This window comes from Oncorhynchus mykiss, chromosome Y, assembly GCF_013265735.2.
Source record: "Oncorhynchus mykiss isolate Arlee chromosome Y, USDA_OmykA_1.1, whole genome shotgun sequence".
NCBI classification, from domain to species: Eukaryota; Metazoa; Chordata; class Actinopteri; order Salmoniformes; family Salmonidae; genus Oncorhynchus; species Oncorhynchus mykiss.
In genome coordinates, this window is record NC_048593.1 from 30,642,194 (window position 1) to 30,669,569 (window position 27,376).

At 43.2% G+C, this 27,376-nt stretch overlaps 2 protein-coding genes across 9 annotated transcripts in view; one reads left to right on the top strand and one right to left on the bottom strand.

The window, feature by feature from the left end:
* klhl13 (kelch-like family member 13) overlaps positions 1 to 9,255 on the bottom strand; it is a 76,056-nt gene extending 66,801 nt beyond the window's left edge. For 2 of the 7 annotated variants that reach the window (XM_021591284.2, XM_021591280.2), the window contains exons 1-2: positions 9,106 to 9,255; positions 3,615 to 3,688 (exon numbers count right to left, since the gene is read on the bottom strand). In XM_021591284.2, the coding sequence (XP_021446959.1) occupies positions 3,615 to 3,667 (53 nt within the window). In that variant the 5' untranslated portion in view covers positions 3,668 to 3,688; positions 9,106 to 9,255. Of the gene's footprint in view, positions 1 to 3,602; positions 3,689 to 7,675; positions 7,695 to 9,105 lie in introns of those variants that run through there. The other 5 variants (XM_021591283.2, XM_021591279.2, XM_036968351.1 and 2 more) reach the window with 4 other exon arrangements.
* A 1,243-nt stretch (positions 9,256 to 10,498) lies between these two features.
* On the top strand, positions 10,499 to 27,281 carry LOC110510020 (WD repeat-containing protein 44). 2 transcript variants are annotated; one of them, XM_021591288.2, is made up of 20 exons: positions 10,499 to 11,083; positions 11,523 to 11,556; positions 12,017 to 12,094; positions 19,578 to 20,193; positions 20,443 to 20,567; positions 21,880 to 21,972; positions 22,107 to 22,243; positions 22,442 to 22,525; positions 22,643 to 22,749; positions 22,877 to 23,028; positions 23,175 to 23,313; positions 23,421 to 23,494; positions 23,649 to 23,759; positions 23,863 to 23,985; positions 24,119 to 24,310; positions 24,471 to 24,572; positions 25,977 to 26,092; positions 26,181 to 26,308; positions 26,409 to 26,555; positions 26,692 to 27,281. In XM_021591288.2, exons 1-20 carry the CDS (start codon positions 11,010 to 11,012, stop codon positions 26,808 to 26,810), a joined length of 2,751 nt encoding a protein of 916 aa, XP_021446963.2. In that variant the 5' UTR covers positions 10,499 to 11,009; the 3' UTR covers positions 26,811 to 27,281. The 2 variants fall into 2 exon arrangements, with proteins under 2 accessions (XP_021446963.2, XP_021446964.2); XM_021591289.2 differs by having other exon boundaries at positions 10,501 to 11,083; positions 23,421 to 23,485.
* Positions 27,282 to 27,376: the final 95 nt, after the last annotated feature.

The following is a 27,376-nucleotide window of genomic DNA, read 5'->3' on the forward strand; positions in this document are numbered from 1 at the left end:
GTTGTAGGGAGGTCATACAGGCACGTGGAGGCCACACACACTACTGAGCCTCATTTTGACTTGTATTAAGGACATTACATCAAAGTTGGATCAGCCTGTAGTGTGGTTTTCCACTTTAATTTCGAGTGTAACTCCAAATCCAGACCTCCATGGGTTGATTTTATTTCCATTGATACATTTTGTGTGATTTTGTTGTCAGCACATTCAACTATGTAAAGATAAAAGTATTTAATAAGAATATTTCATTCATTCAGATCTAGGATGTGTTATTTTAGTGTTCCCTTTATTTTTTTGAGCAGTGTATATTTGAGACTAAATTGATTTTATTGATGTATTATATTAAGTTAAAATAAAAGTGTATACTCAGTATTGTTGTAATTGTCATTATTACAAATATATATAAAACTCGGCCGATTTATCGGTATCGGCTTTTTTTGGTCCTCCAACAATCGGTATCGGTGACGAAAAATCATAATGGGTCGACCTCTAATACAGAGTTAGGCTAGGTCACAGGGATCAATTCAGGGCAGTACAAAAAAAAGACCTTTGACAAAACCAATTGTCACACCGTATGTGGTTGAGGACAGAAGAAAGAGTCGGCTTTAGAAAATACAGATTCACCCCAGTATACAGGGTTGAATAGACATTGGATTTAGGTACTCGAGTTCATATGTGGGCAGCAGAAGTGTAGCGCCGCATACAGATGTAGATTTGCCAATTGGGGTACATCGATGCAACAGATGGAAGCTGGTGAAAGCAAAAATGGGGGAAACAAACCTTGCCAACAGCACACGTTCCCATGAGCTTGCTATTAAGAGTGCCTAGAAGAGTCAACAGTCCACCTCAAAAGAAGGTTTGCAGCAGTCTAGTGTTTGCTGGCCAACAACTGTGGCATTAGGACTATCACCTTGCCAAGTGATGCACTGAAATGTTCCTGCCTTTTTGGTGCATTGTTACTACCTCCATCTGGACATGAAATGTACATTATAGTGATCTTACTTAAATTGAAAAGACACTTTGCTTTGCACAGAATGAAAGAGAAATAAAACACCTCAACTCCCACAATACACTCACTAAAACCCAGTCAAGCTGCTGTATGGTTTATTCATTACAACAGCACTCAAAATAGTGATGCTAGAGAGCTGAAGCTACTGTTGGTTGGGAGGGGAGGAATGATGACAAACCAATCATGTCAATAATAACAGCCAATCTGTGCGTTTGATTAAGCCATCAACCCCTCCTCCATCAGCTTGTAGTCTACTCTCGCTCCACTGCACCACGTTGTCCAGTCCAGCGGCACGCTCTCTGGCCAAAGACTGCCACTGCCTAGCAACTATTCCTTGACAACAGAGGGACATGCTGGTCCAGTAGGCTTCAGTGGTGTCCAGATTTTCATAGCTTCATGCCGTATCTATACCATACCGGGGTATACGGTATTACCGGCAGTGCAAGTCTTTCCAAACTTCCCATAGCGGACAGTAGCTAAATGCTAACAAGCGCAAGCAAACAAACTAACAGACAACCCAGCTTATTATACAACTATCTCAATAGGCTACTGAAAGTTTGCTACACGCACAAAACAAATAATTAAGGAGGGAGGGGTGGGAGAATGAGGGGTTGGTGTTGTACTGTTTTTGTTATATCTGAAAATCTATAAATAAAGTTTAAATATATAAAATAATAATAATTAGACAGCAGGGATCTCGGTCCAGGAGGAGATTGACTGTCTCTGCTGTAACCAAGAAGCTTGATCTTGAGCAAGTTAGCTACTTAGCTAGCTAACCAAATGCTGGAGCCCTGAGCTGTAGAGAATCTTAGATAGTTAAACCTATAGTTATAAGATATTTAGCTGGCAAACAGTTGTAGTGAATTTCAATTGTAACTTGATCACCTCTCTTGCACAACAGTGGATCGTCATGTCCCAAAAGATTCCGTTTGCTCTTTGATAACAAACCTACCACGTGGCTTAATCAGCTGCTTTGGGGAACAGCTTTATAATGAAACAATAATGCAACAGGTGAACTGAAGAACGCAATCTGCTTTATCTATTAACCTAGCGCACAAGTTGACTGCAGGTATTTATTTAAAAATAAAGAATAAGCTAGAAATTGTTTCAACGGTATTGAAAATCATACCCCTGTATACCGCCCAAGCCCAGGGCTCTATCTACAGTGTGACAATTTTACTGGCATATGCGGCTAAATATTTTTCTGTGGGATGTGGATTTTTTTTATTTAAGCGCACCAGTGAGCCTAGAAAAATGTACAATTCTAGCTTTATTACCTCAAATATTTTTAATTGTGCTACTAAATTTCTTTGTGTGCGTGCCTACATTTGAACTTATGCGCACATGTGCTCCTTGTAAAACATTTTTAAACTACTGCTTAGCTTCAAAAGGACTGGACACAATATAATAAGGAAATACAAACTTTACAAAAAGGGAAACCATAAAACCACACGACTGAAGCATTGCCCGTTAAGATCTGTTGTGGTTATGGTCATGGAAATGACTGAAGGCAGGATTGGGTAGACATCACAGCAACTTGTTTTGGTGGAAAGAAATACAATTTGTTAAAAACAAAAAAACTGTATACTTGAGTAGTCAGAGCTCATCATTCTAATAAACCATAGGTCAAAATGCACTGACACAGATTCTAGTTAGAGCTAAATCTGTAACATTGTGTCATGAAAGCATTTCTAGTTGAGGCACTCCACTAAAATCTTCATGAAGTGCTCCGAGAAGACAAAATCCCTGAACAGCTGCTGCAACACACAGGAAGGCACAAAGGACAGGGGCTTAGAGAAGCCTAGCTGACACTACACCATAGAGGACACAGAAAAATACAGTCATGAGAGCAGCAGAATTTAAAATAGTCAACAGTCATGATGTTGTGAGTAATCTCCCCTGGCTCTCCACAATCACACAACTTCCTAATTCATTACCGTTGACGATAGTAACTGGCTTAGAGATAAAAATCCACTCACAGCTTGAAATAAGGCATTAGTCACTTGGTACAAAAACAACACATCCCAAAGAGGGGCCTGGAGACAGGCCCAAAGAGGCAGCCATTTACCCAGCAACAGGGGGACAATGACAGCCCTCTGACAGACTGAGTCATGGATACACGCTGTAACCCAACCTGAATCACTGCTGCAGCATCGTCAACAGCTAAGTTAGCCCACACACACCGAGCTGCATGAACACTCCATACTGAGTCCATGTCTTTGACTCACTTTAAGATGTAATCATGAATGTTACTTAACAGGCAAGTTAAAGTTAAAACAGAAACAGATTATTGCAAATGATGCAAGAGGTAGAAACTCAAGACTATCAAAAAGGAAATATTATTTTTGTTTAAAACCACCATTTCTATCTCTGTCCGTAAGAGAAAGCAAGCAGACCCGACAAAAATAAGAGAGAATAAAAAATATTTAATGTCGTTAGACTAACTTCATATATTAATCAAGAGATGAGATAATTACTAACGTTACATGTTCACAGAACGGCTAAAACCCAGAACGGCTAAAATGAGCCACTTCAGAGGAAAGTGAGGAACGTTGAATGGTTGTGTGTATAGATGTAGAATAAATTTTGGACATACATTGCACAGTACCTGTCGTGCAGTCCGAGGGACATCGTCTCCCCTCTGTGTACAGGGTGCTCCATGCCCTCGCCAAAACCACACCACTGAAAAACAGGTGAACAATACATTAATGATATTGTCAGGGCTCTTCAAAGGTCATTTAGGTGATAATACAATCATCAACCCCTTCGCCTGTACACATGAATAGCCTAAAGAAAGTTTGTGGAGGGTTTGGAAAATCTAAGACCGGTTCAGTCCTATCCCACTTCTCCACTGTCACCTTCTGTCCCAGTGAAAGCCAAAGCTCAGGGCTGCAAGACCGCAAACTGGAAATGGGAGATGGACAATCTACACTACTTTAACAGTTGTCACAGTGCTACCCCCCTTGCCAACACTGACTGACTCCTAGCCAAACCCCGTTCCCCTGTTTAGTTTCAAAGTCATAAAATGCAATAGGCTAATCCCTTCCTGTAGTGCATTTGTTTTCAAACTCGCATTATAAGCCGTGTAGTGTGGGTCCTGGATGCGGATTGGCTAAGATATATCAGACAATATACCACGGGTATGACACAAAAATAGGTGTTTACTGTTCTATTCATGCCAGTAACCAGTTTATAATAGCAATAAGGCTCGGGCGATATACCGTGGAGCCCCCCCCCCCCCCCCCACGAAATACCAACGCCACTGCTTATAACTAAGTTAAGTATTACTATGTGTCAAATAAATTATATCCAGGTCTGGGCTCCAGCTATGCATTTGGTTTGATAACTTGCTAGTTAAGTGGCTCGATGTCAAGATCAAGCTTCTTGGTTACAGCAGAGAAATTCAATCCCTTCCTGGATCAAGATCGCTGCGTCCAATTTTTTTTGTTGTGGAACTAGCGCCCCTTGTGTGCACTTCCGGTAATACCGCATACCCCAGTATGGTACAGAAACAACATGACCATATGAAAATCTGGACACCGCCCATCCCAAATAAGGCACCTCAGGATATAACCCTGCTGGGCATGAATTTTAAGCCCACGATTTTCAGGCCCTACCCAGGCCTGATAGCCAAATTTAAGGCCCTGCCTGGAACCAAAAATAACTTCCTCCTTTAGCAAATCCATTATAAATGTCGGGCCCGTCGGGCTCATGTTGGGTAGCAGATCTCTACCTCGTGGTTTGTGTTATTAGCAATATTGCTCAAATATAGTCTTTCAAAATTCTACATTTAAGACTTTGTTTCATTTTATTTCACCTTTATCCTAATTAACCTCATTATAAAATATTTTCAATAAGAGAGATAGGGTTGACCAAGTGGCAAGGTGGTCTTAGGCACTGCATCTCAGTGCTAGAAGCATCGCTACAGACCCCGGTTCGATTCCAGGCTGTATCACAACCGGCCGTGATTGGGAGTTCCATAGGGCGGCACACAATTGGCCCAGTGTCGTCCGGGTTAGGGTTTGGCCGGGGTAGGCCGTCATTGTAAATAAGAATTTCTTCTCAACTGACTTGCCTAATTAAATAAAGGTTAAACACATGACAATGAAATGTTGTACAATTAAATAAGCAACAAATATCTCTCCCAAATTTCCACAAGGCCAGGTGGACAGAGCTCAGCTCTGCCTCCTCTCTTTTTCCATTTATTAGCAGCATGAGCATATGGCCTTTCTATTAATATTTCAGACTCATATTTTGGGGCGTTGTCTGCCATCTGTCCTCCCTGCACCCCACTGTTCAGCTTGGTCATGATTACAGTGGAGATCAGATGGGGTGATAATTGCAGCACAGTCTGTGTGGATAGTTCAGTCCACAGGACCCCACCAGGGGTCTACATAGTCAGACAGAAGGACATAGGAAGAGAGGTGACAGAAAATGAAAAGCGAGTAGATAATATAGCGGTTAGTCTGCTACCTATAATAAAAGGTGACAACACCTGTGGCTTCCACACCATCCGAGCTAATTTTAGGTGCGCATAGTGGCATTAAAATTCTACAATTATGTAGCTACATTGCATATCCTAATGACTTAAAGTGACTTCCTACCAGTCAGAATTCAGAAGCATATCAAAGTAGCTGGAGTTGTCATACACGCAGTGCAACAGAGGCTGGGACATGACTTTAGTCTAGTCAAGCTGAAATGCAATTGGTTGGAAAAGACCAGTCCACGACCGGTGCCTAGCCTAATTTGCTGAAATAAAATAAAAAACTCTATGAAGATTGAAATTAACTCTAGTCTCTTGCTAAACAACATTTTTATTTTATTTATTTTTATTTCACCTTTATTTAACCAGGTAGGCAAGTTGAGAACAAGTTCTCATTTACAATTACGACCTGGCCAAGATAAAGCAAAGCAGTTCGACAGGTACAACAACACAGAGTTACACATGGAGTAAAACAAACATACAGTCAATAATACAGTAGAAAAATAAGTCTATATACAATGTGAGCAAATGAGGTGAGATAAGGGAGGTAAAGGCAAAAAAGGCCATGGTGTCAAAGTAAATACAATATAGCAAGTCATTTTTTTTATAATAATAATAAACACTGGAATGGTAGATTTGCAGTGGAAGAATGTGCAAAGTAGAGATAGAAATAATGGGGGTGCAAAAGAGCAAAATAAATAAATAAATACAGTAGGGGGAGAGGTAGTTGTTTGGGCTAAATTATAGATGGGCTATGTACAGGTGCAGTAATCTTTGAGCTGCTCTGACAGCTGGTGCTTAAAGCTAGTGAGGGGGATAAGTGTTTCCAGTTTCAGAGATGTTTGCAGTTCGTTCCAGTCATTGGCAGCAGACAGAGAACTTAAAGGAGAGGCGGCCAAAGTAAGAATTGGTTTTGGGGGTGACCAGAGAAATATACCTGCTGGAGCGCGTGCTACAGGTGGGCGCTGCTATGGTGACCAGCGAGGTGAGATAAGGGGGAACTTTACCTAGCAGGGTCTTGTAGATGACCTGGAGCCAGTGGGTTTGGCGACGAGTATGAAGCGAGGGCCAGCCAACAAGAGCGTACAGGTCGCAGTGGTGGGTAGTATATGGAGCTTTGGTGACAACACGGATGGCACTGTGATAGACTGCATCCAATTTATTGAGTAGGGTATTGGAGGCTATTTTGCAAATGACGTCGCCAAAGTCGAGGATCGGTAGGATGGTCAGTTTTACAAGGGTATGTTTGGCAGCATGAGTGAAGGAGGCTGTGTTGAAAAATAGGAAGCCAATTCTAGATTTAACTTTGGATTGGAGATGTTTGATGTGAGTCTGGAAGGAGAGTTTACAGTCTAACCAGACACCTAGGTATTTGTAGTTGTCCACATATTCTAAGTCAGAACCGTCCAGAGTAGTGATGTTGGACGTGCGGGCAGGTGCACGCAGCGATCGGTTGAAGAGCATGCATTTAGTTTTAATGAAATGCCTCCTGATCTTGAAAGTTTCCACCTGAAGACATGATTATAGGTCAAGCTAAGCCAGGAGAGGGCAACCTTGAAGAACTAAACTACTAGGCCTAGACGGGACAAACAAGGTTCAACCATGATCCTCCATCCAGAGAGGCCAAAACACAAAGCCAATCAGTGGCCATCTTGAACATGGCACGTTACTTGTTATTTTTGCAGGTTAGTGGCAAAGGGCCCTTTGTTTGACTGTGAACAATGTGTAGACAATTTTCTCCAGTCACACTCAGGACAAAGAACACAAAAACACATCCAACATAGAGAAAAACGAAGTCTGGCTTAGCAGACTAAACACCACTCCATGGAGAAGGAAGTTTATGATGACTGCACCAACAGAGTGAAACAGAGACCAGGCTTTGTGGGATCTAGCTCCGACTACATTGATTCACCCAAGGTCAAAACTTTCAATCAGGAAACGCCTACACTATGCCTGTTTGTCATCTGTACTTGCATGCCTTTGTTTGCTGAAATTCATACTTTGAGATTCAATTGACACATGCATGCGCATTTGCACTGAGTTGTCATCTTTGAGAGACAGAAACGAGCAAAAGGTTGGTGGTTGTATTTGATTCACGTTTATTGAAAAAGTATGATTTCAGCAAACAAAGAAAGTCCAGCAACTACAGAGGACACATGTAAATCATGAAACGCCTACCATTTTACCTTTAAGTATTGACCATGGCTGAATCGATGTCGCCGGAGCTCAATTCCACAAAGCCTGGTCTCTGCTCTACTGTTGGTGAAGTTCATCATAAACTTCCTTCACCGTGGAGTTTAGTCCACTAGGTCTGGCTAGCCTTTAGCCTACACACAGAGGTTTTGATGTATACTGTGTAGCCTACTGCACATGCTATGTAGTTGCCACATGTGGACAGATCTGAAAACATGTAGCAAAAAATCAATTGGCATTACACTAAAAAGGGCTCATGTGATGGGTGACGGTCTGCTGCTTCCATAACGATATACTGATTTTGAAAGCAAATACGTGCATGCTCCATTGGGGCAGGTAACTAACTCAGTTAGCGGTTTGGATGTTGTCTCGTATGGCAATCCTCATGACACCAGCTCCTCCAATAAACACATCCACCTTCTGAGTGCACCTATACCGACCCTATATTACAAACAAATTATTTACACGAGAAGGCCTTCTGACAGGTGATGCACAAATTGTCGAGCAATTTGAGTCGGTCAAATTTCACATGGTTAAAGGTTATTAAATCATTAGCTAATGTCAGTCAATAAGTTAACATAGATGATAAAGAGCAGCAAGAATTACATCTGAAACTAGAAAAAAGGACAGCGCCCAGTCGACGCCCTCAATTCAATTTAATATTCTAAACCTCAGTCTGTCACGCCGATATCGTGGTAACAAGGTAAATTATTATTAATAATTATCCATGCCTCACTTTCCTGGCGTTCATACTAGCTAAGCAAAATATCAAATAGATAAGTTAACTTGCTGCTGTACAGTCAACTGTTAGCTAGCTTTAAGTTTAACAACGAGTTAACCCCAGCGTAGCCATGCATGGAGGACATGACTACACATGTTTATTGGAAACGTATAAAACTTTCACTAGCTTGCTAGCTGTCTAGTTAGCTACCTAGTATGACCACCACTGTTCAGAAAGTCTGAAAGTTAGGTAGCTAACGTTAACTAGTTGTAACTACAGTCTGGATAGCTAGCTAGCTGTAACTACAGGCTGGATAGTTAGTTACAACATCTTTATTCCAAACATTCATGATCACCTAAGTGAAAAGCTAAGGCAACAATTAGAAATAAAGGTGGAACGCATATTTATCTAGCTAGCTAGTTAGCTATCGTGGTGTGCTTAAACCCATTAAGCAGTGTCAATGTATACCAACTTCGCCGGGCGAGAGCATTTGTAGGAAGGACAAACCACACAGCATGGCTACCCGTGAAGTTAGTTAGCCAGCTGAAGCTACATCTTAAGCTACTTAGCTAGCTAGCTACTTCTTTAGCTAGTTACCCGTAATTGAAAACGTTGGGTTGCGTTTTGTTGTATTCAACATTTTACATATACAAGGAGAATTTAAAAGACATTCTATAAACTTTTAAATAGCGAAATTCCTACCTGATACGTCCTTGTTTTCTTCTTAAACCCTCAAATCCACTCTACCCATAGATCTCACTAAGGTCCGCCTCCAACCTATCCAATGGTCGTTTGCAAGGAACGTGACGTAGCCACGCTGGTAAATGGTAGGATCATACGGCAATATTTTTCATAGTCGCAAAACTTAAATGCCAAACAAAGTAGACGTGGTCCAGCTGGTGGTAGAATATGCCATTTACTGGAGTTGTGAAACCTCAGAAGAAAGAAGAGTTCTGTAAATATCGATCTTGTTGGTTTTATTTATAAATCAATTTTATTGATAGCAAATTTTTTGGAATTGTTTTTAACCAGATTAAGTGTGTTTTATTTCTGAGTCTGGTCTGAACCCCTGCAATTGAATTGGTTCGATGAACCACACTCTTTCTTTCAGACCTGAAGACCATGTTTGCTCCCCAAGCAAATGACTACTAACCACTGTTTCAATAAGTTTGGGGTGATTGTGATGAGCCTTGCTATGCAAGGGTTGTTACACTATCCCCTCTATTCAGAGAGTGAATTCCCACACGTCACTATACCAAGTCTCTTATGTGTACAGTACATGGCATGCCTCTCTGATGGCTTCACAGTCGGACACCATTGTAGCAAACAGTGAAACACCCATTGTGGAACTCGAAACTAGGTATCTATTGCTAAACACTGGTCCAAAAGGGTTAAACCACTTGAGCTGTTCTTGTCTGTTAATGTTCTGTATTATGTCATGGTTCATGTTTTGTGTGAACCCCAGGAAGAATAACTGCTGCTTTTGCAACAATAACTTATCTGAGCCCACTTCCAAGCCCACTCCTCTCTTCTCCTCCTCTCATATACTCATGGTCCCTGTCTCTCCTTCATATATAAACAAAGAGGGAACCTGATTTGGTCAATAGTCTACTTATTTCAGGGCTGTTAATGAAGGATTCATGCGTATTATACTTTTTTTCAGTAATAGTGTAATGATGACCCTTGCTTAGGCTCAATACAATCCCCCCAAAGTGGTATTTTTTGTGTTTTATTAGGATCCCCATTAGCTGTTGCAAAAGTAGCAGTTATTCTTCCTGGGGTTCACACAAAACATGAAAAAACATTAAACATAGACAAGAAAAGCTTAAGTGAGTTATAACCCTATAACCCTATTGGAGCAGTGTTTATATATACCCAGTTTCGAGTTCCACAATGGGTGTTTCACGGTTTGCTACAATGGTGCCCGACTGTGAAGCCATCAGAGACGCATGCCATGGACTGTACACATGAGAACCATGAGGGTATTTGTATTTTATTTTATTTAACCTTTATTTAACCAGGTAGGCCAGTTGAGAACAAGTTCTCATTTACATCAATATGAGGGGAGGATGCGAGAGGAGTGGGCTTGGAAGTGGGCTCAGATAAGTTATCGCGAGATTTCCGTATGCGTTATTAATCTTTTGGGGTGTTCTTCCTTATTTGTGAATACACAAGCTACATTTGGCCTGGCTGCAGCCCTTTTTTTGTTGTTGTTGTTGAGGAAGACGCTAATGGGCAGGCGTTTTATCGTTAGACATTTAGTTCGGAGTATGTATTTATGAATTGATTCAAGAAACTTGGTAGTTACCTAGGTAAAAACTAGCGCTAAGTAACTTCGTTAACTAGCTGGTTACGTTAGCAGCCAGTTAGGAGTAGCTAGTACACACAGGTGAGTGGCCTCTCAAATGCATTAGCAACTTAGTAGCTAGCAACATCTGGGTGTATCCTAGCGAAGTAAGTGAGTTTTCAGTCTATGACCTTTTTATTTGCTGCACAAATTGGATGTCTTCTTCACTTCGAACCGAACACATAAATATTGCAGCGATTTCCCTTAGTTTAGATGCATGCAGGGCCTCTACGATATCTAGTTCTCGTTAGCTAGCTAAATGGCGTCAGATAGTGACACAGAGGAATTCTACGATGCTGCTGAAGACGTAAATTTTACTCCACCGCCTAATTTGTAAGTGACCTTTCTACTTACAGCTATTTTTAAAGAACTATGGTTATATGCTGTGATTGGTATTGAAACGTTCTCAGATATGACGTAGATGATGCTGGCCATTGAGTTGCACCAGATGTTAGCAAGAGAGAACATTGTTTTGTTCATACATTCAGTGTTTTTTCTGTAGCTAATAAAGGAACAAAAACATTAGTTATCATTATTTGACAACAATAACGACTCATCTGTCTGGATGATTTTGCCTTGTTTACTCTACTCCCATCTTTTTAATTATTCAAATGTTGTGGGGAGATCAATTCCTTCAAGTCTACCAACAGGAATTGTGTTTTCACGGTGAACAATGTGTAAGGGAGAGAGTCTGACTTGTCTCTTTGACACACAACCATATCAGGACTAGTCTTGTGACTAACACACTTTTACGCATCTTTTTATTGCTTAGGACACCGACACAGTTTGTTCTTCCCACACCTCCGGTATGTCTTCTTCTTACTAGCATTTTACAGTTTTGAACATTTGTTTCTAACAGCCATCTCCTTTTTTAAAGAGTGAAGTTTAACTTTGGAGCGGCATATCAAAGACTGTAACCCAGAGTGCTGGTTTTAGTTAAATCATTACTTAAAAGGCATATCTGCTGTTAACTACTTTCAAATGAGCTAGCTAGAGGATGGCTTTTAAGTGCTCTATTGAGGTTAAAGTTAACCCAAAACACAACTTTAAGTGGGATTGTTTGCAATAAGCAGTTTGCTATTGAATGTCCTGAGTTGCCAGTGAAGTTGTGTTTTAAATAATCTATTCAGGACACTGTCATCTCATTTACTAGTAAAATATTACAGAACATAAGCACATCCCAGCATTTTAAAGTGCTTGGATGCACTGTATGAGGTTGTTTGACTCTCCCTTTTGTTTTTGTGCCTTTGTTTTGTGTTCCTGCAGGGGGTGGTAGAGAGGCCACCAGAGGACGTGGCTGTTGGGCTGGCCACACTTGAGGCACGCCAAGATGACCCCATCCAGGTATTTCTTCATCTTCAAATCTATGCCAACACTCATGAATCCCTACTCAGATGGGGCATTGTGAATGTCATTAGGAAGCAAAGTTTTGTTTTATTCCCTGTGATTTAAAAAAAAAAAAAGTTGCTGAGTATGTGTTGTTCATGTCTAAATGTTTATTTTTTATGGTGGCTGAGTCCTGGGATTTATGTAAATGTAGCTAGTCTCACTGTTCTATGGAGTCACTGCCAGTGAGGGGTGTATACACCACTAAGTGGTCTAGGTCATAAACGGGGAACTGGGGGGACCCGAGTGGCGCAGCGGTGTAAGGCACTGCATCTCAGTGCTTGAGGTGTCACTACAGACACCCTGGTTCAAATCCAGGCTGTATCGCAACCGGCTGTGATTGGGAGTCCCATAGGGTGGTGCACAATTGGCCCAGAGTCGTTCGTGTTTGGCCGGTGTAGAACGTCATTTTAAATAAGAATTTGTTCTTAACTATCTTGCCTAGTTAAAGGTTCAATAAAATACCTGCACCCTTTTGGCTTGCTCCTCAAGAAATGCTGGCAGAAGCCAAATGTGAGTTGTTTTGGGGGTGTGGTTTGATGTGGGGGTTTCTTGACACACCAATCAGTCAGAACCTTGCCTGCAACCGTTTCCCCCCACTCAATCACATCAAACATATCTCCTGCAGACTGAGTTCAATAAATACATGCAGATGTATAGTGAGATGCTGGAGGAAGCTTTGAATAGGTCAGTAGCCTACAGAGTAATGTGAGAAGAATGCAATTTCTGAATTTATGTAGATATTCTAAACTAAGTGTTTTGATAACTTTCAAATGTAATAACAGGTCCATGTAGAATAAACATAATACCATAGAAGCAGTGCTCTGCTAATATAACAATGTATATCTTTCATTCTCATTCAGATACAGATACTGTGCCTATTGGTGTTAATGGGGGCTACCTTGGCACATTTTAACGCCGAGTGCCAGGTCTCTCTCCATTCAGAAACATCAGTATCAAGCCTGTCTCTTAGTCTGAAACATCACGTCTCCATGTGCTGGCTCCATACATGTTTCTGTGAACACATACACACATACACACAAACAGTGACTATTACCAATGGCAGTTAGGATAGGTAATATCTGACGTACAAACAGGTACTATGTGGAAATTTGAACAGGTCAGATAAAACCTACCCTACTATGGTCTTCTCATCAAATGACTGAGTCTGTCGTTTGGCAAAAGCATCTCCAGTCCATCAGTAGAAATAGGCAGAGTTCATCAGTGATACATGGAAAGAAAAGGGTGTTGCTATTACTGGACATTTGTGCTGTACTTTATTATTAGTAATCACCTCATTGTGGAGGTGTTGAGTGCCAGGTCTCTCCTGCATCTCATGCATCTGAACACATATGGTGTCTTCAGAAAGTATTCCATGACCCTTGACTTATTCCACATTTAAATTAGTTGTTGCTCAGTGTTTAGCTCCATTCCATTTATTTTTTTTTATCCTGAAAACTCCCCAGTCTTAATGATTACAAGCATACCCATAAACTGAAAATATGGAGAGTGGTACTCCATAATGTGCTGGATTGGATTTGCCCCAAAAATAACACGTTGTATTCAGGACCCCCAAAAATACTGCTTTGCCATGACACATTTTTATTCGGAGGTCTTGCCTGACAACCTTTGAAAATAGCAAGTGAACAAGATTATTTTTGGAGGTCACTAAACCATTGCTATCACATTGCTGGACATGTTATGGTACCTATGCTTCTTCTGGTAGGTGCTGGCATCCATTTTTGACCAGGGAATCAGTCTGGCACCCAACTGTGCACTTTGTTGAACAGAAAAGCAGGGTCAACGATTGTCGTCATCATCCATCAGTTATAAACATAGTTCGAGAAATAACTTAATCTTGTTTGGAAGCTAATTTTATGTTTTACAGATGTTGACTGACTAGCTCCAGATTAGATTCAGAATGGTGACACCGTTACACTATGCAACCAACTGTGACATGTTTTGCTATGGTCCTGGATTGGTTTGAGTTTGTTGCTGCTAGTTAGTACACTGTTGTAGTCAGACATGAGCTACATAGTACCACCATCGCTGCATCCATTATTTATTTGTGCCCGAGACATGGGTTGCACCTCGGATGCTAATGTTAAGGTTTTGTCTAAATTACACTAAGTTAGTGGCATGGAAATATGATGCCATGGCTAAAGTAGGCAAATCATTAGAAGAAAACAACTTTGCCATATTATGTCCTCAAATGTACACTACTGTTCAAAAGTTTTGAAGTCACTTAGAAATGTCCTTGTTTTAGAAAGAAAAGCACTTTTTGTACATTTAAAATATCAAATTGATCAGAAAGACATTGTTAATGTTTTAAATGACTATTGTAGCTGGAAACGGCTGATTTTTAATGGAATATCTACATAAGCGTACAGAGGCCCATTATCAGCAACCATCACTCCTGTGTTCCAATGGCATGTTGTGTTAGCTAATCCAAGTTTATAATTTTTAAAGGCTAATTGATCATTAAATAACCCTTTTGGAATTATGTTAGCACAGCTGAAACTGAAGCAATAAAACTGGCCTTCTTTAGACTAGTTGAGTATCTGGAGCGTCAGCATTTGTGGGTTCGATTACAAGCTCAAAATGGCCATAAACAAAGACCTTTCTTCTGAAACTCGTCAGTCTATTCTTGTTCTGAGAAATTAAGTACATTTTACAAATTGTAAATTTTCTGGGGGGCCTTCTTCTGACACCGCCTGGTATATACGTCCTCGATGGTGGGAAACTTGGCCACAGTGATGTACTGGGCCGTTCGCACTACACTCTGTGGCGCCTTACGGTCGGATGCTGAGCTGTCGCCTTAGCAGGCGGTGATGCAAATGGTCAGGATCCTCTCAATGGTGCTGCTGTAGAACTCTTTTGAGTATCTGGGGACCCATGCCAAATCTTTTCAGTCTCCTGAGGGGGAATAGGTCTTGTCGTGCCCTCTTCATGACTGTCTTGGTGTGTTTTCGACCATGATAGTTTGTTGGTGATGGGGACACCAAGGAACTTGAAATGCTTAACCCGTCCACTACAGTCCTGTAGCCCACGAGCAACTCCTTTGTCTTGATCATGTTGAGGGAGAGGTTGTTGTCCTGGCACTACACGGCCAGGTCTCCGACCTCATCTCTATAGGCTGTCTCATCGTTGTCGGTGATCAGGCCTACCACTATTGTGTCGTCAGCAAACTTAATGATGGTGTTGGAGTCGTGCTTGGCCACACAGTCGTGAGTGAACAGGGGAGTACAGGAGGGGACTAGGCACACACCCCTGAGGGCCCCCCATTGTTGAGGATCGGCGTGGCTGTGTTGCCTATCCTTACCACCTGGGGGCAGCCTGCCAGGAAGTCCAGGATCCAGTTGCAGAGGGAGGTGTTTAGTCCCAGGGTCCTTAGCTTAGTGATGCGCTTTTTGGGCGCTGTGGTGTTGAATGCTAGGCTGTATTCAATGAATAGCAGGAATGTCCAGGTGGGAAAGGGCTGTGTGGAGTGCGATAAAGATTGCATCATCTATGGATCTGTTTGGGCGGTATGCAAATTGGAGTGGGGTCTAGGGTTTCTGGGATAATGGTGTTGTGAGCCATGACCAGCCTTTCAAAGCACTTCATGGCTACCGACGTGAGTGCCACGGGGCGGTAGTCATTTAGGCATGTTACCTTCACGTTCTTGGGCACACAGACTATGGTGGTCTGCTTGAAACATGGGAGAGGTTGAAAATGTCAGTGAAAACACTTGACAGTTGGTTCAAGCATGCTCTGATTCCACATGCTGGGAATCCGTCTGGCCCCGTGGACCTTGTGAATGTTGACCTGTTTTAAAGGTCTTGCTCACATCGGCTATGGAGTGTGTGATCAAAGCGCTTCAAAAATGGCTAGCTTCTGTAATGTTAGCTAGCTAAAATACAGTGGTCCCCTCAATCTTAATTAACTGGCTAAAGTTATACAGCATCTAAAGTCAATCTGGCAACATCACAATTATGACAAAAGGTTTTCCTACTAATTATTTGCCTTTTGAAATGTGTTTCTGAGTCAAATCCAAGTTGTATTGTGGTAGGCTAACGTTAGCCAGCTGGCTAACTAACGTCAGCGACGCTAGCAATGATGGTGATCATGGTTATCAAAATATACATAACTAGCAGTCTATGGTCTCGATACCTGTATATTCACTACAACTGCTCTGGGGACCAACAAACACCAACCACCTATGCCGTATGATGCTGTCCTTCGGTAGGGGATACAAACCATAGTTGGTCAATCCGTATAGGGCTTTTCAGTCACAAACAAAGTGATCGTTTGCTCGGGGATCCCTATTGAGGGGGTTTGTTTATCTGGCCTGGGTTACCCCGGTGGGAGGAGTTTGAACAGGGTGAGAAGTGATTGCACCTGGCTCCCTGGCGAGAGCCAGTTGCCCCGCTATGGCCGACAACGAAGTCATCTCAAAACAAAAGTGACGCAAACAAACACGCGGAGGGAGGAGGATTCTGTGTATTCACATGCAAAAGTGATTGCTTTTGGTACAGACATTTTATCTTCCTTTATGAAAACGAGTTAAATTATAACATTTATTTTAGGAAAATACAGTGCCTTGCGAAAGTATTCGGCCCCCTTGAACTTTGCGACCTTTTGCCACATTTCAGGCTTCAAACATAAAGATATAAAACTGTATTTTTTTGTGAAGAATCAACAAGTGGGACACAATCATGAAGTGGAACGACATTTATTGGATATTTCAAACTTTTTTAACAAATCAAAAACTGAAAAATTGGGTGTGCAAAATTATTCAGCCCCTTTACTTTCAGTGCAGCAAACTCTCTCCAGAAGTTCAGTGAGGATCTCTGAATGATCCAATGTTGACCTAAATGACTAATGATGATAAATACAATCCACCTGTGTGTAATCAAGTCTCCGTATAAATGCACCTGCACTGTGATAGTCTCAGAGGTCCGTTAAAAGCGCAGAGAGCATCATGAAGAACAAGGAACACACCAGGCAGGTCCGAGATACTGTTGTGAAGAAGTTTAAAGCCGGATTTGGATACAAAAAGATTTCCCAAGCTTTAAACATCCCAAGGAGCACTGTGCAAGCGATAATATTGAAATGGAAGGAGTATCAGACCACTGCAAATCTACCAAGACCTGGCCGTCCCTCTAAAATTTCAGCTCATACAAGGAGAAGACTGATCAGAGATGCAGCCAAGAGGCCCATGATCACTCTGGATGAACTGCAGAGATCTACAGCTGAGGTGGGAGACTCTGTCCATAGGACAACAATCAGTCGTATATTGCACAAATCTGGCCTTTATGGAAGAGTGGCAAGAAGAAAGCCATTAAAGATATCCATAAAAAGTGTCGTTTAAAGTTTGCCACAAGCCACCTGGGAGACACACCAAACATGTGGAAGAAGGTGCTCTGGTCAGATGAAACCAAAATTGAACTTTTTGGCAACAATGCAAAACGTTATGTTTGGCGTAAAAGCAACACGGCTGAACACACCATCCCCACTGTCAAACATGGTGGTGGCAGCATCATGGTTTGGGCCTGCTTTTCTTCAGCAGGGACAGGGAAGATGGTTAAAATTGATGGGAAGATGGATGGAGCCAAATACAGGACCATTCTGGAAGAAAACCTGATGGAGTCTGCAAAAGACCTGAGACTGGGACGGAGATTTGTCTTCCAACAAGACAATGATCCAAAACATAAAGCAAAATCTACAATGGAATGGTTCAAAAATAAACATATCCAGGTGTTAGAATGGCCAAGTCAAAGTCCAGACCTGAATCCAATCGAGAATCTGTGGAAAGAACTGAAAACTGCTGTTCACAAATGCTCTCCATCCAACCTCACTGAGCTCAAGCTGTTTTGCAAGGAGGAATGGGAAAAAATGTCAGTCTCTCGATGTGCAAAACTGATAGAGACATACCCCAAGCGACTTACAGCTGTAATCGCAGCAAAAGGTGGCGCTACAAAGTATTAACTTAAGGGGGCTGAATAATTTTGCACGCCCAATTTTTCAGTTTTTGATTTGTTAAAAAAGTTTGAAATATCCAATAAATGTCGTTCCACTTCATGATTGTGTCCCACTTGTTGTTGATTCTTCACAAAAAAAATAGTTTTATATCTTTATGTTTGAAGCCTGAAATGTGGCAAAAGGTCGCAAAGTTCAAGGGGGCCGAATACTTTCGCAAGGCACTGTATATGCAAACTCAGCAAAAAAAGAAACATCCCTTTTTCAGGACCCTGTCTTTCAAAGATAATTAGTAAAAATCCAAATAACTTCACAGATCTTCATTGTAAAAAGGTTTAAACACTGTTTCCCATGCTTGTTCAATGAACCATAAATTATTAATGAACATGCACCTGTGGAATGGTCGTTAAGACATTAACAGCTTACAGACAGTAGGCAATTAAGGGCACAGTTATGAAAACTTAGGACACTAAAGAGGCCTTTCTACTCACTCTGAAAAACACCAAAAGAAAAATGCCCAGGGTCCCTGCTCATCTGGGCATTAAATTGCTATGTCCGTACTGTGAGACGCCTAAGACACCGCTACAGGGAGACGGGACGGACAGCTGATCGTCCTCGCAGTGGCAGACCACGTGTAACAACACCTGCACAGGATCGATATATCCAAACATCACACCTACGGGACAGGTACAGGATGGCAACAACAACTGCCCGAGTTACACCAGGAACGCACAATCCCTCCATCAGTGGTCAGAGGGCTTGTTGGCCTGTTGTAAGGCAGGTCTTCACCAGACATCACCGGCAACGTCGTCGCCCATGGGCACAAACCCACCGTCGCTGGACCAGACAGGACTGGCAAAAACTGCTCTTCACTGACGAGTTGCGTTTTTTTTCTCACCAGGGTCGGATTCGCGTTTATTGTCAAAGGAATGAGCATTACACCGAGGCCTGTACTCTGGAGTGGGATCAATTTGGAGGTGGAGGGTCCGTCATGGTCTGAGGCGGTGTGTCACAGCATCGGACTGAGCTTGTTGTCATTGCAGGCAATCTCAACGCTTTGCGTTACAGGGAAGACATCCTCCTCCCTCATGTGGTACCCTTCCTGCAGGCTCATCCTGACATGACCCTCCAGCATTACAATGCCACCAGCCATACTGCTCGTTCTGTGCGTGATTTCCTGCAAGACAGGAATGTCAGTGTTCTGCCATGGCCAGTGAAGAGCCCGGATCTCAATCCCATTGAGCACATCTGGGACCTGTTGGATCGGAGGGTGAGGGCTAGGGCCATTGGTTTTTAGAGGCAGTCGCTCTTTAAAATCAACGCACACAGCCCCTCAACATTTGTCTGTCTAATCCTTCTCCACACCCCTCTTTCACCGTGACTGAATACAAGAACAAACTCTTCATTAGAGGAACATCCTGTTATGAGAACTTTCCTTTGCATGATGATGTTTTCATCTGTGATGTCTTGTTCCTCCTAGATCATCGACAGCATCATTGAGGAGAGCCAGAAGGGAATTGTGGTGGAGGAGGCTCTGTTGATGGGAGAGAGGGATGTTGAGACGAGGGCGGAGTCAGTGGTGAAGAAGGAGTATAAGGCCCCTATAGAACCAGAGCATCCCGCTGTGGAACCTCAGCCTGTGGTTGAGAGATCAGAACAGCCTCAGGAACAGCAGGGAGCGTGTGCCATGGTTCTCCTAGACATCCCCGGCCCGTCAGTTGGGTCACAGGAGCATGTCCAGCCCCCAGACATCACCAGCACCCTGGGTCAGGGCCAGAGTCAACCAGACCTCCCGCCGGACCTCCCTGACCTACCCCGGGTGTCTGCAGAAGACAGGGAGCAGAGACCTGCAGACATCCTAGACCAGGTCCCCCTCACAGACAAGAAGCTATGTGACTCCACCGACCCTGGGCCTTCTAAACCCCCACGGCAGTTCACTGTAGAGCCTGACATTGTGGCCAGCACCAAGAAGCCTCTGCCCTCACGCCCCCCTCCTCCCAGCGGAGCTCCTCCTCCACGACCACCTCCCCCATCCCGACCTGCTCTACCCCTCAGCAAGAAGTCCCAGGAGTGTATGAGGCCCACAGGACTGGATGGTAAATAACACTGTACTTGATTCTCCACACACCAATTGCATAAGGTCAATAGACTGAATGCTGATATGCATGTCAATTAAAAATGTTCCTACAGGGCATAAATACATTGACCTCTCATAAATGTTCACTTCTGTCCCCACACCTCTACTTATAATTTCTATTAAAATTAATTGTTTAACAATGGAGACAAGGTTACTGTGTTGACCTTTGACCCTGCGTGTCTGCTGTGTGATTGGCCTTTGTGTGCAGTGGAGCCAGAGGAGCCGTGTGGCCTGGTGTCTCCCAGCAGCACAGTGAGAGGCATCACCAAGGATCTGCAGCACTCTCTGGACTTGGCCAGTGCCACCAGCGGGGACAAGGTGGTCACAGCACAGGTCAGTTGGTATTTGTTTCCCATGCGTTCCATTGGCACGGGACACAGGTCCACTAATTGTTGCCCAAGAAGTACAGTGCATTCGGGAAGTATTCAGACCACTTCCCTTTTTCACATTTTGTTACGTTACAGCCTTATTCTAAAATGTATTACATTCTATTAGCAGTCGGGGGAGAAGGGCCTTGGTCAGGGAGGTGACCAAGAACCCCGATGGTCAGTCTGACAGAGCCTCAAAGTGGAGATGGGAGAAACTTCTAGAAGGACAACCATCTCTGCAGCACTCCACCAATCAAGCCTTTATGTTCGAGTGGCCAGACGGAAGCCACTCCTCAGTAAAAGGCACATGACAGCCCGCTTGGAGTTTGCCGAAAGGCACCTAAAGGACTCTGATCACGATAAACAAGGTTCTCTGGTCTGAGGAAACCAAGATTTAATTGTTTGTCCTGAATGCCAAGCGTCACATCTGGAGGAAACCTGGCACCATCCCTACTGTGAAGCATGATGGTGGCAGCATCATGCTGTGGGAATGTTTTTCAGCGGCAGGGACTAGGAGACTAGTCAGGATCGAGGGAAAGCTGAACAGAGCAAAGTACAGAGAGATTCTTGCTGAAAACCTGCTCCAGAGCGCTCATGACCTCAGACTGGGGTGAAGGTTCACCTTCCAACAGGACAACAACCCTAAGCACACAGCCAAGACAACGCAGGAGTGGCTTCAGGACAAGTCTCAATGTCCTTGAGTGGCCCGCACTTGAATCTGATCTAACATCTCTGGAGGGACCTGAAAATAGCTGTGCAGTGACAATCCACATCCAACCTGACCGAGCTTGAGAGGATCTGCAGGGAACAATTTTGAGAAGTTCCCCAAATGCAGGTGTGCCAAGCTTGCACCGTCATACCCAAGAAGACTCGAGGCTGTAATTGCTGCCAAAGGTGCTTCAACAAAGTACTTATGTAAATGTGATATTTCAGTTTATTTTTAATACATTTGCGAAAAATGTCTAAACCTGTTTTTGCTTGGTCATTATTGGGTATTGTGTGTAGATTGTTTTTCCCCCCCTCAATCAATCAATGTTAGAATAAGGCTGTAACGTAACAAAATTAGGGAAAAGGGAGGTGGTCTGAATGCACTGTATATATTCTTCTGCACCTGGTGAACACTTTGTACTGACGGAGACCCAGTCCTTTTCTGATTAAACACTTTAAGAGCGGCATACCAGTGTGTGGATTTACTTTTATTTCTATGTTGTCCTCTTTCAACAGCCTTTAACAATTTTGAATACCTGTTAGTTAACACCTAGTGTGTGTTCCCACAGGAGAATGAGGATGAGCAGGCATCCGGTCCCATTAATGACTCTCTAGGTCCTCAGCGCCCACGCTCCAACTCTGGCAGAGAGCTGACTGATGAGGTACATATCGTTGTCTCTGTATCTTCCTTTCATTCAGCCTTCAGCTCCTTTTGTACAGGTTTGCTTCTGTCTACACATACCTTTTTGAGTGTGTATTTCCAATTCATTGATTGGGTGTGCTGCCTCTCTAATAGGAGATCCTGGCGAGTGTGATGATCAAGAATCTGGACACTGGGGAGGAGATCCCTCTGATCCAGGCAGAGGAGAAGCTTCCTACAGGGATCAACCCACTCACATTACACATCATGAGGAGGACCAAAGAGTACATCACGTAAGAACTGTTCCTGTTACTTAAACTATTCTAATATCTCATGGGCTCACACCAATCCCTGGTATATGGTTAAAAAACATACAGCTATATAATCATTCCCCTGTGCTAACAGATTGCTTTGGTAAGGATATAGTGAGTAGCACTCACATGCAGCAATACAGAAGAGGATATCACCGTTTGTTCCGTTTTTCCTGTCAGGAATGACGCAGCACAGTCCGATGATGATGACCGAGGCCAGGTTCCGCTGACTGACACAGACGGAGGGAAGCTGAAACAGAAAACGTAAGACTTGGAACAGTGCCCTGCCTCTTGCTGTGGTTACAGTCTTTCCTCTCTGCTGCTGTGACAGAGCCTGTGATAAAGTTCATGGAGTTTTGTCGTCTGTCTTCACTCCCCCAGCACTCGGCTGAAGAAGTTCCTGGGCAAGTCTGTGAAGAGGGCCAAGCATCTGGCTGAGGAGTATGGGGAGAAGGCCGTCAACAAGGTGAAGAGTGTCCGTGATGAAGGTATGCCAAACCCCACAGCCCCACCCCATCACATGCCTGCTTGTTTTCATGATGGACATATTTTTGTATTTGCTCTTCATCAGTTGGTCAGTAGTTTTAGTTTAGTCTCACTGCGTGGTTGTCTCAGTTTTCCATAACGACCAGGATGACCCGTCGTCCAGTGACGATGAGGGGATGCCCTACACCCGGCCTGTCAAGTTCAAGGCGGCCCACAGCTTCAAGGGTCCCTTCGACTTTGATCAGGTTAAGGTGGTCCAGGACCTGAGCGGGGAGCACATGGTAAGATTGTGTGTTAATGTGTCAGTGCTTTCATTTCATTAAACAATTGACTACTGCCGTGACTGAAGCATATGTTACCATGAATGTAGATGTAAAACGTGAGTATATGTATATTTTACCAAACCCTTGTTCCGTGGTTGCCTCAGGGTGCAGTGTGGACCATGAAGTTCTCTCACTGCGGGAGGCTGTTGGCGACAGCAGGCCAGGACAACGTGGTGCGGATATGGGTTCTGAAAAATTCCTTTGACTACTTCAATAACATGAGGGCAAAGTACAACACTGAAGGTAGGTAGACCGTGAGTAGTTTAGTTTCTCTCTCTACCACAGCTTTGGAAAATGTAAGGCTTGTTTGGTGGGTTTCTCATGGTTCCTCCCTTTATGTTGTCAACCAGGTCGTGTGTCTCCCTCTCCCTCTCAGGAAAGCCTGTGTTCCTCCAAATCAGACACGGACGGTGGGGTGAGTAAGGTTAGGACCCATATGTGATATAATCAGATGCATGGTTTATTTGTGTTAACTCAAACTACTAAAGGAGGTAGTAATAGCTCAATCACACCCAGTTGTCCAGAAGGTCTAACTTAACCGGTGTTACCATTCAGACCTCAGTGTCTTCTGTTCCCAGATGAGCAGTGTTCCTGAAGACCCTGAGGACAAGAATCTCCCCTTCCGCCAAGTCCCGTTCTGCAAGTACAAGGGTCATACAGCTGACCTGCTTGACCTGTCCTGGTCAAAGGTGATACTCCAAATCCCTTTCCTCTTCCCCCTTTAAAAAAACAACAACACTCCCAAATGACTGTACACTGTGTCCTAATATTCCCTGTGTTCTTTGTTTCCAGAACTACTTCCTGCTTTCCTCGTCGATGGATAAGACCGTCCGACTGTGGCACATATCCAGGAGAGAGTGTCTATGTTGCTTTCAGCATATTGACTTTGTCACAGCCATCGCTTTCCATCCCAGAGTAAGTGGGCCTCTGTGAGCTTGTGTGCCTTTGTTAGTGCGTGTTTAGGTTTAAGTATGGCCCTTTTTTAAGTGCAGAGTGAGTTTGTGTTCTGACTCTGATAGCCAGACTAATTATCTGTTATTTCTCCTAGGATGACAGGTACTTTCTGAGTGGCTCTCTGGATGGGAAACTGCGTCTGTGGAACATCCCAGACAAGAAGGTGGCTCTGTGGAATGAGGTGGATGGACAAACACGCCTCATCACTGCTGCCAACTTCTGCCAGAACGGGAAGTACGCCGTCATTGGCACCTACGATGGCCGCTGCATCTTCTATGACACAGAGGTACGGTGGAGGGGGAATTATACACTGTTCCTCAAGTTTGAAGAATCATTATTTCAGCCAATGTTTGATGATTCTTTGAGCATTACAATGGCTGAACATAATTATGAAAATGAGGAACACAGGAAATGGTACACCATTTCTAAGTTGGTTCTTTTTTCAGCGCCTTAAATACCACACCCAGATCCATGTACGGTCAACCAGAGGCAGGAACCGAGTGGGACGGAAAATCACAGGCATCGAGCCTCTTCCTGGAGAGAACAAGGTATAGCCATGCTCTGATGAACTTGCCATAGACATGCCTCTGGAGATGACCTACTAGTGACCAATGTTCCCACTAAGCTGCACGCGTTTGTGGGCGTGCAGCTCCCCGGGACTGCCGCGCAGAAGAAATATCAGCCCACGCAGAGAAACACAAGATTGAACTTCAATCAACTTTCTCTAGTTTTCCCCCTTAGTAAACACTTAACATTTCCCTTTACTGTGGGAATTGTGATCAACTCAACGCATTATCCACTTTCAATGCAACATACCGAAACTAACTATGCAAGAGATTTTGTTGTAGGTAGGCAGAATGCATCGGCGTAGGATTCCATTTTATTGTCACGCACGACTCAGCCCATACTCTGGTCATGCCGCAACGGTTTGTGTAATCAGAGCTGCAGTAGGCCTATATGCAAATAGACAATTGGAAAGTATTCAGACCCCGTCACTTTTTCCACATTTTGTTATGTTACAGCTGTATTCTAAAATCAATTAAATAAATAAATATCCTCAATATACACACAATACCCCATAATGACAAAGTAAATTTGTCTAAAAATGGCTATACACCTGTTTTTACGTTGTCATTATGGGGGGAGGTGTGTTATATTTTTACCTTAACTAGGCAAGTCAGTTAAGAACCAATTCTAATTTACAATGACTACCAAACCCTAACCTGGATGACCCTGGGCCAATTGTGCACCGCCCTATGGAACTCCCAATCACGGACGGTTGTGATAAAGCCTGGAATCAAACCAGGGTCTGTAGTGACTCCTCTAGCGCTTGTTCTGAGATCAAAGCAAGAGCTGCATGTAGTATGCACATTTGTTCAAATCCTTTGCTAGTTAGTGAGTTATTAGCCCATTTTATAGATAATTTGGGTGATTCTAATGGGGATGTGATTGCTTCCTATAAGAGCACAAAACTAGTACATTTCTAGACATCTTGAAAAGTGATATTTTTTTTGTCTTAATGGGGTATTTTGAGTAGCCAATAGGCAGCATCATTTGTCTGATTCTCTGTAATAATGGTTGGGGAATAATAATGCATTTTATTTTGTAAAGTGGTTTCTTGCATCAAACACATTTTCAGTCACCTCCTTGTCTGATGGACAAGTGGATAAACAGGTTGTCAAGCCCTGCATGTTTTTTCTAAAGTCTCATGGAAGGCAGGCCTACATTGAACACCACACAAAGGCTGCTACAGTAGGCTGAATGAAAAACTGCTATCATGTTAAAATGTTATGGGATGCATTTTCTCTATTGTTTTTGACGGTAAGCCACTCTGGTAGCCCTACCTTATGATCAAATAGCCACAGTAGCCTACTTGACCACTTAACTTAAAATTGAGGGTACGTTGCTAGTGACAGTTGTCCGTTAGCTAAGTCTCTTTATTTTGTTATTAGATTCTGGTAACCTCCAATGACTGCAGGATCCGCCTGTATGACCTGCGGGACCTGTCTCTGTCCATGAAGTACAAGGGTTATGTCAACAGCAGTAGTCAGATCAAAGCCAGCTTCAGGTGAGGACAACTCCACCTCAGTCCGCCATGTTGTTCAATGTTGCCGATCAACAAATCACAAGGAACTGCTACGCTCTTTATTTTCCAGCCATGACTATTCGTTCATTGTGAGTGGCTCAGAAGACAAGTATGTGTACATCTGGAGCACCTACCATGATCTGAGCAAGTTTACCTCCGTACGACGAGACCGCAATGACTTCTGGGAGGGAATTAAAGGTACCTAGATACTGTTGGGGTGCTCAGGTCTTTACTGTTGGTAACATGAATGTCTGGTTGGTTTGGTTGTAGTATCCCTCCGCTAAGTCTCGTCTTTCAGCCCACAATGCAGTAGTGACGTCGGCCATTTTCGCCCCCCATCCTAACCTGATCGTCCCCCAGGAGGCGGGGGCAGAGAAAGCAGGGGCTGGGGCCGATGCAGAGTGTAAGAGCGTGGACTCCACTGATTCCGAGACCATTCCCTCAGGTACAGCATGCCGGTTTCGATATGCTTAGACTAATCAGAGGGATTATCATAAACTGATAGATATATGGTTTGTGTTGAGTGGATAGTAAAACACTTGAAAGTATACAATGCTTAACATGGTATTTCTTGTCCACAGGGGCTCTGAAGGCCGATCATACAGAGGTTCTGCTCTCTGCTGACTTCACCGGCGCCATTAAAGTTTTCATCAATGTAAAAAAAATACTGAGCACTTCTGCCTTAAAGGCTTCACCCTGAACATATACTGAACTCTTGTCAGTGTGCAGTCCTACCATGGAGGCAGAGCAACCCGCTGCCCTGCCAATGCTTCTAAAACTGGACAATTTCCTACTGGTGAGTGCTCCGGGAGGGAGGAGTTACCCTCCGGAGAACAGGGACCCTAAAGTAGAGGATGATGATGGGAAGGTGGCTCCCAGATGTCCTGTCACAAAGCACAAGTACGCTGTGTTTAAAGTAAAGCAGGTTTGTGAGACTGGATCAGATCGTATAGTAGGACCAGAATTTGGTTCAACAAGTGCAGTGTGGATGGTTATGTAAGTTTTTTTTGTCAGTTTTAATGGGCACTGTCTTACTCTAAACTTCACTGCTTTTCTAGTACCCTCTCCTCCTTGCCAGGAATGTCAGTCTTAAAATTAAAACCAACTCTAATCATTTCGGGTACATCTGTGTCTTGTGTTATGAAAAATAAAATGGAACCACTTAAGGATAGTGCTCTCATTCCATTTTTTTCCCATGGAGATAAGATTAGTTTCCAATGCTAAATGACATGACGTGGTACCCTCAGCTAATCTATTCACCATCCT

Coding starts and splice junctions, on each gene's coding strand:
- LOC110510020 (XM_021591288.2), top strand. CDS start 11,010: ATGGCGTCAGATAGTGACACAGAGGAATTCTACGATGCTGCTGAAGAC. Junction 20,568..21,879: donor ACAAGGTGGTCACAGCACAG/GTCAGTTGGTAT, acceptor GTGTTCCCACAG/GAGAATGAGGATGAGCAGGC. Junction 23,760..23,862: donor TTGACCTGTCCTGGTCAAAG/GTGATACTCCAA, acceptor CTTTGTTTCCAG/AACTACTTCCTGCTTTCCTC.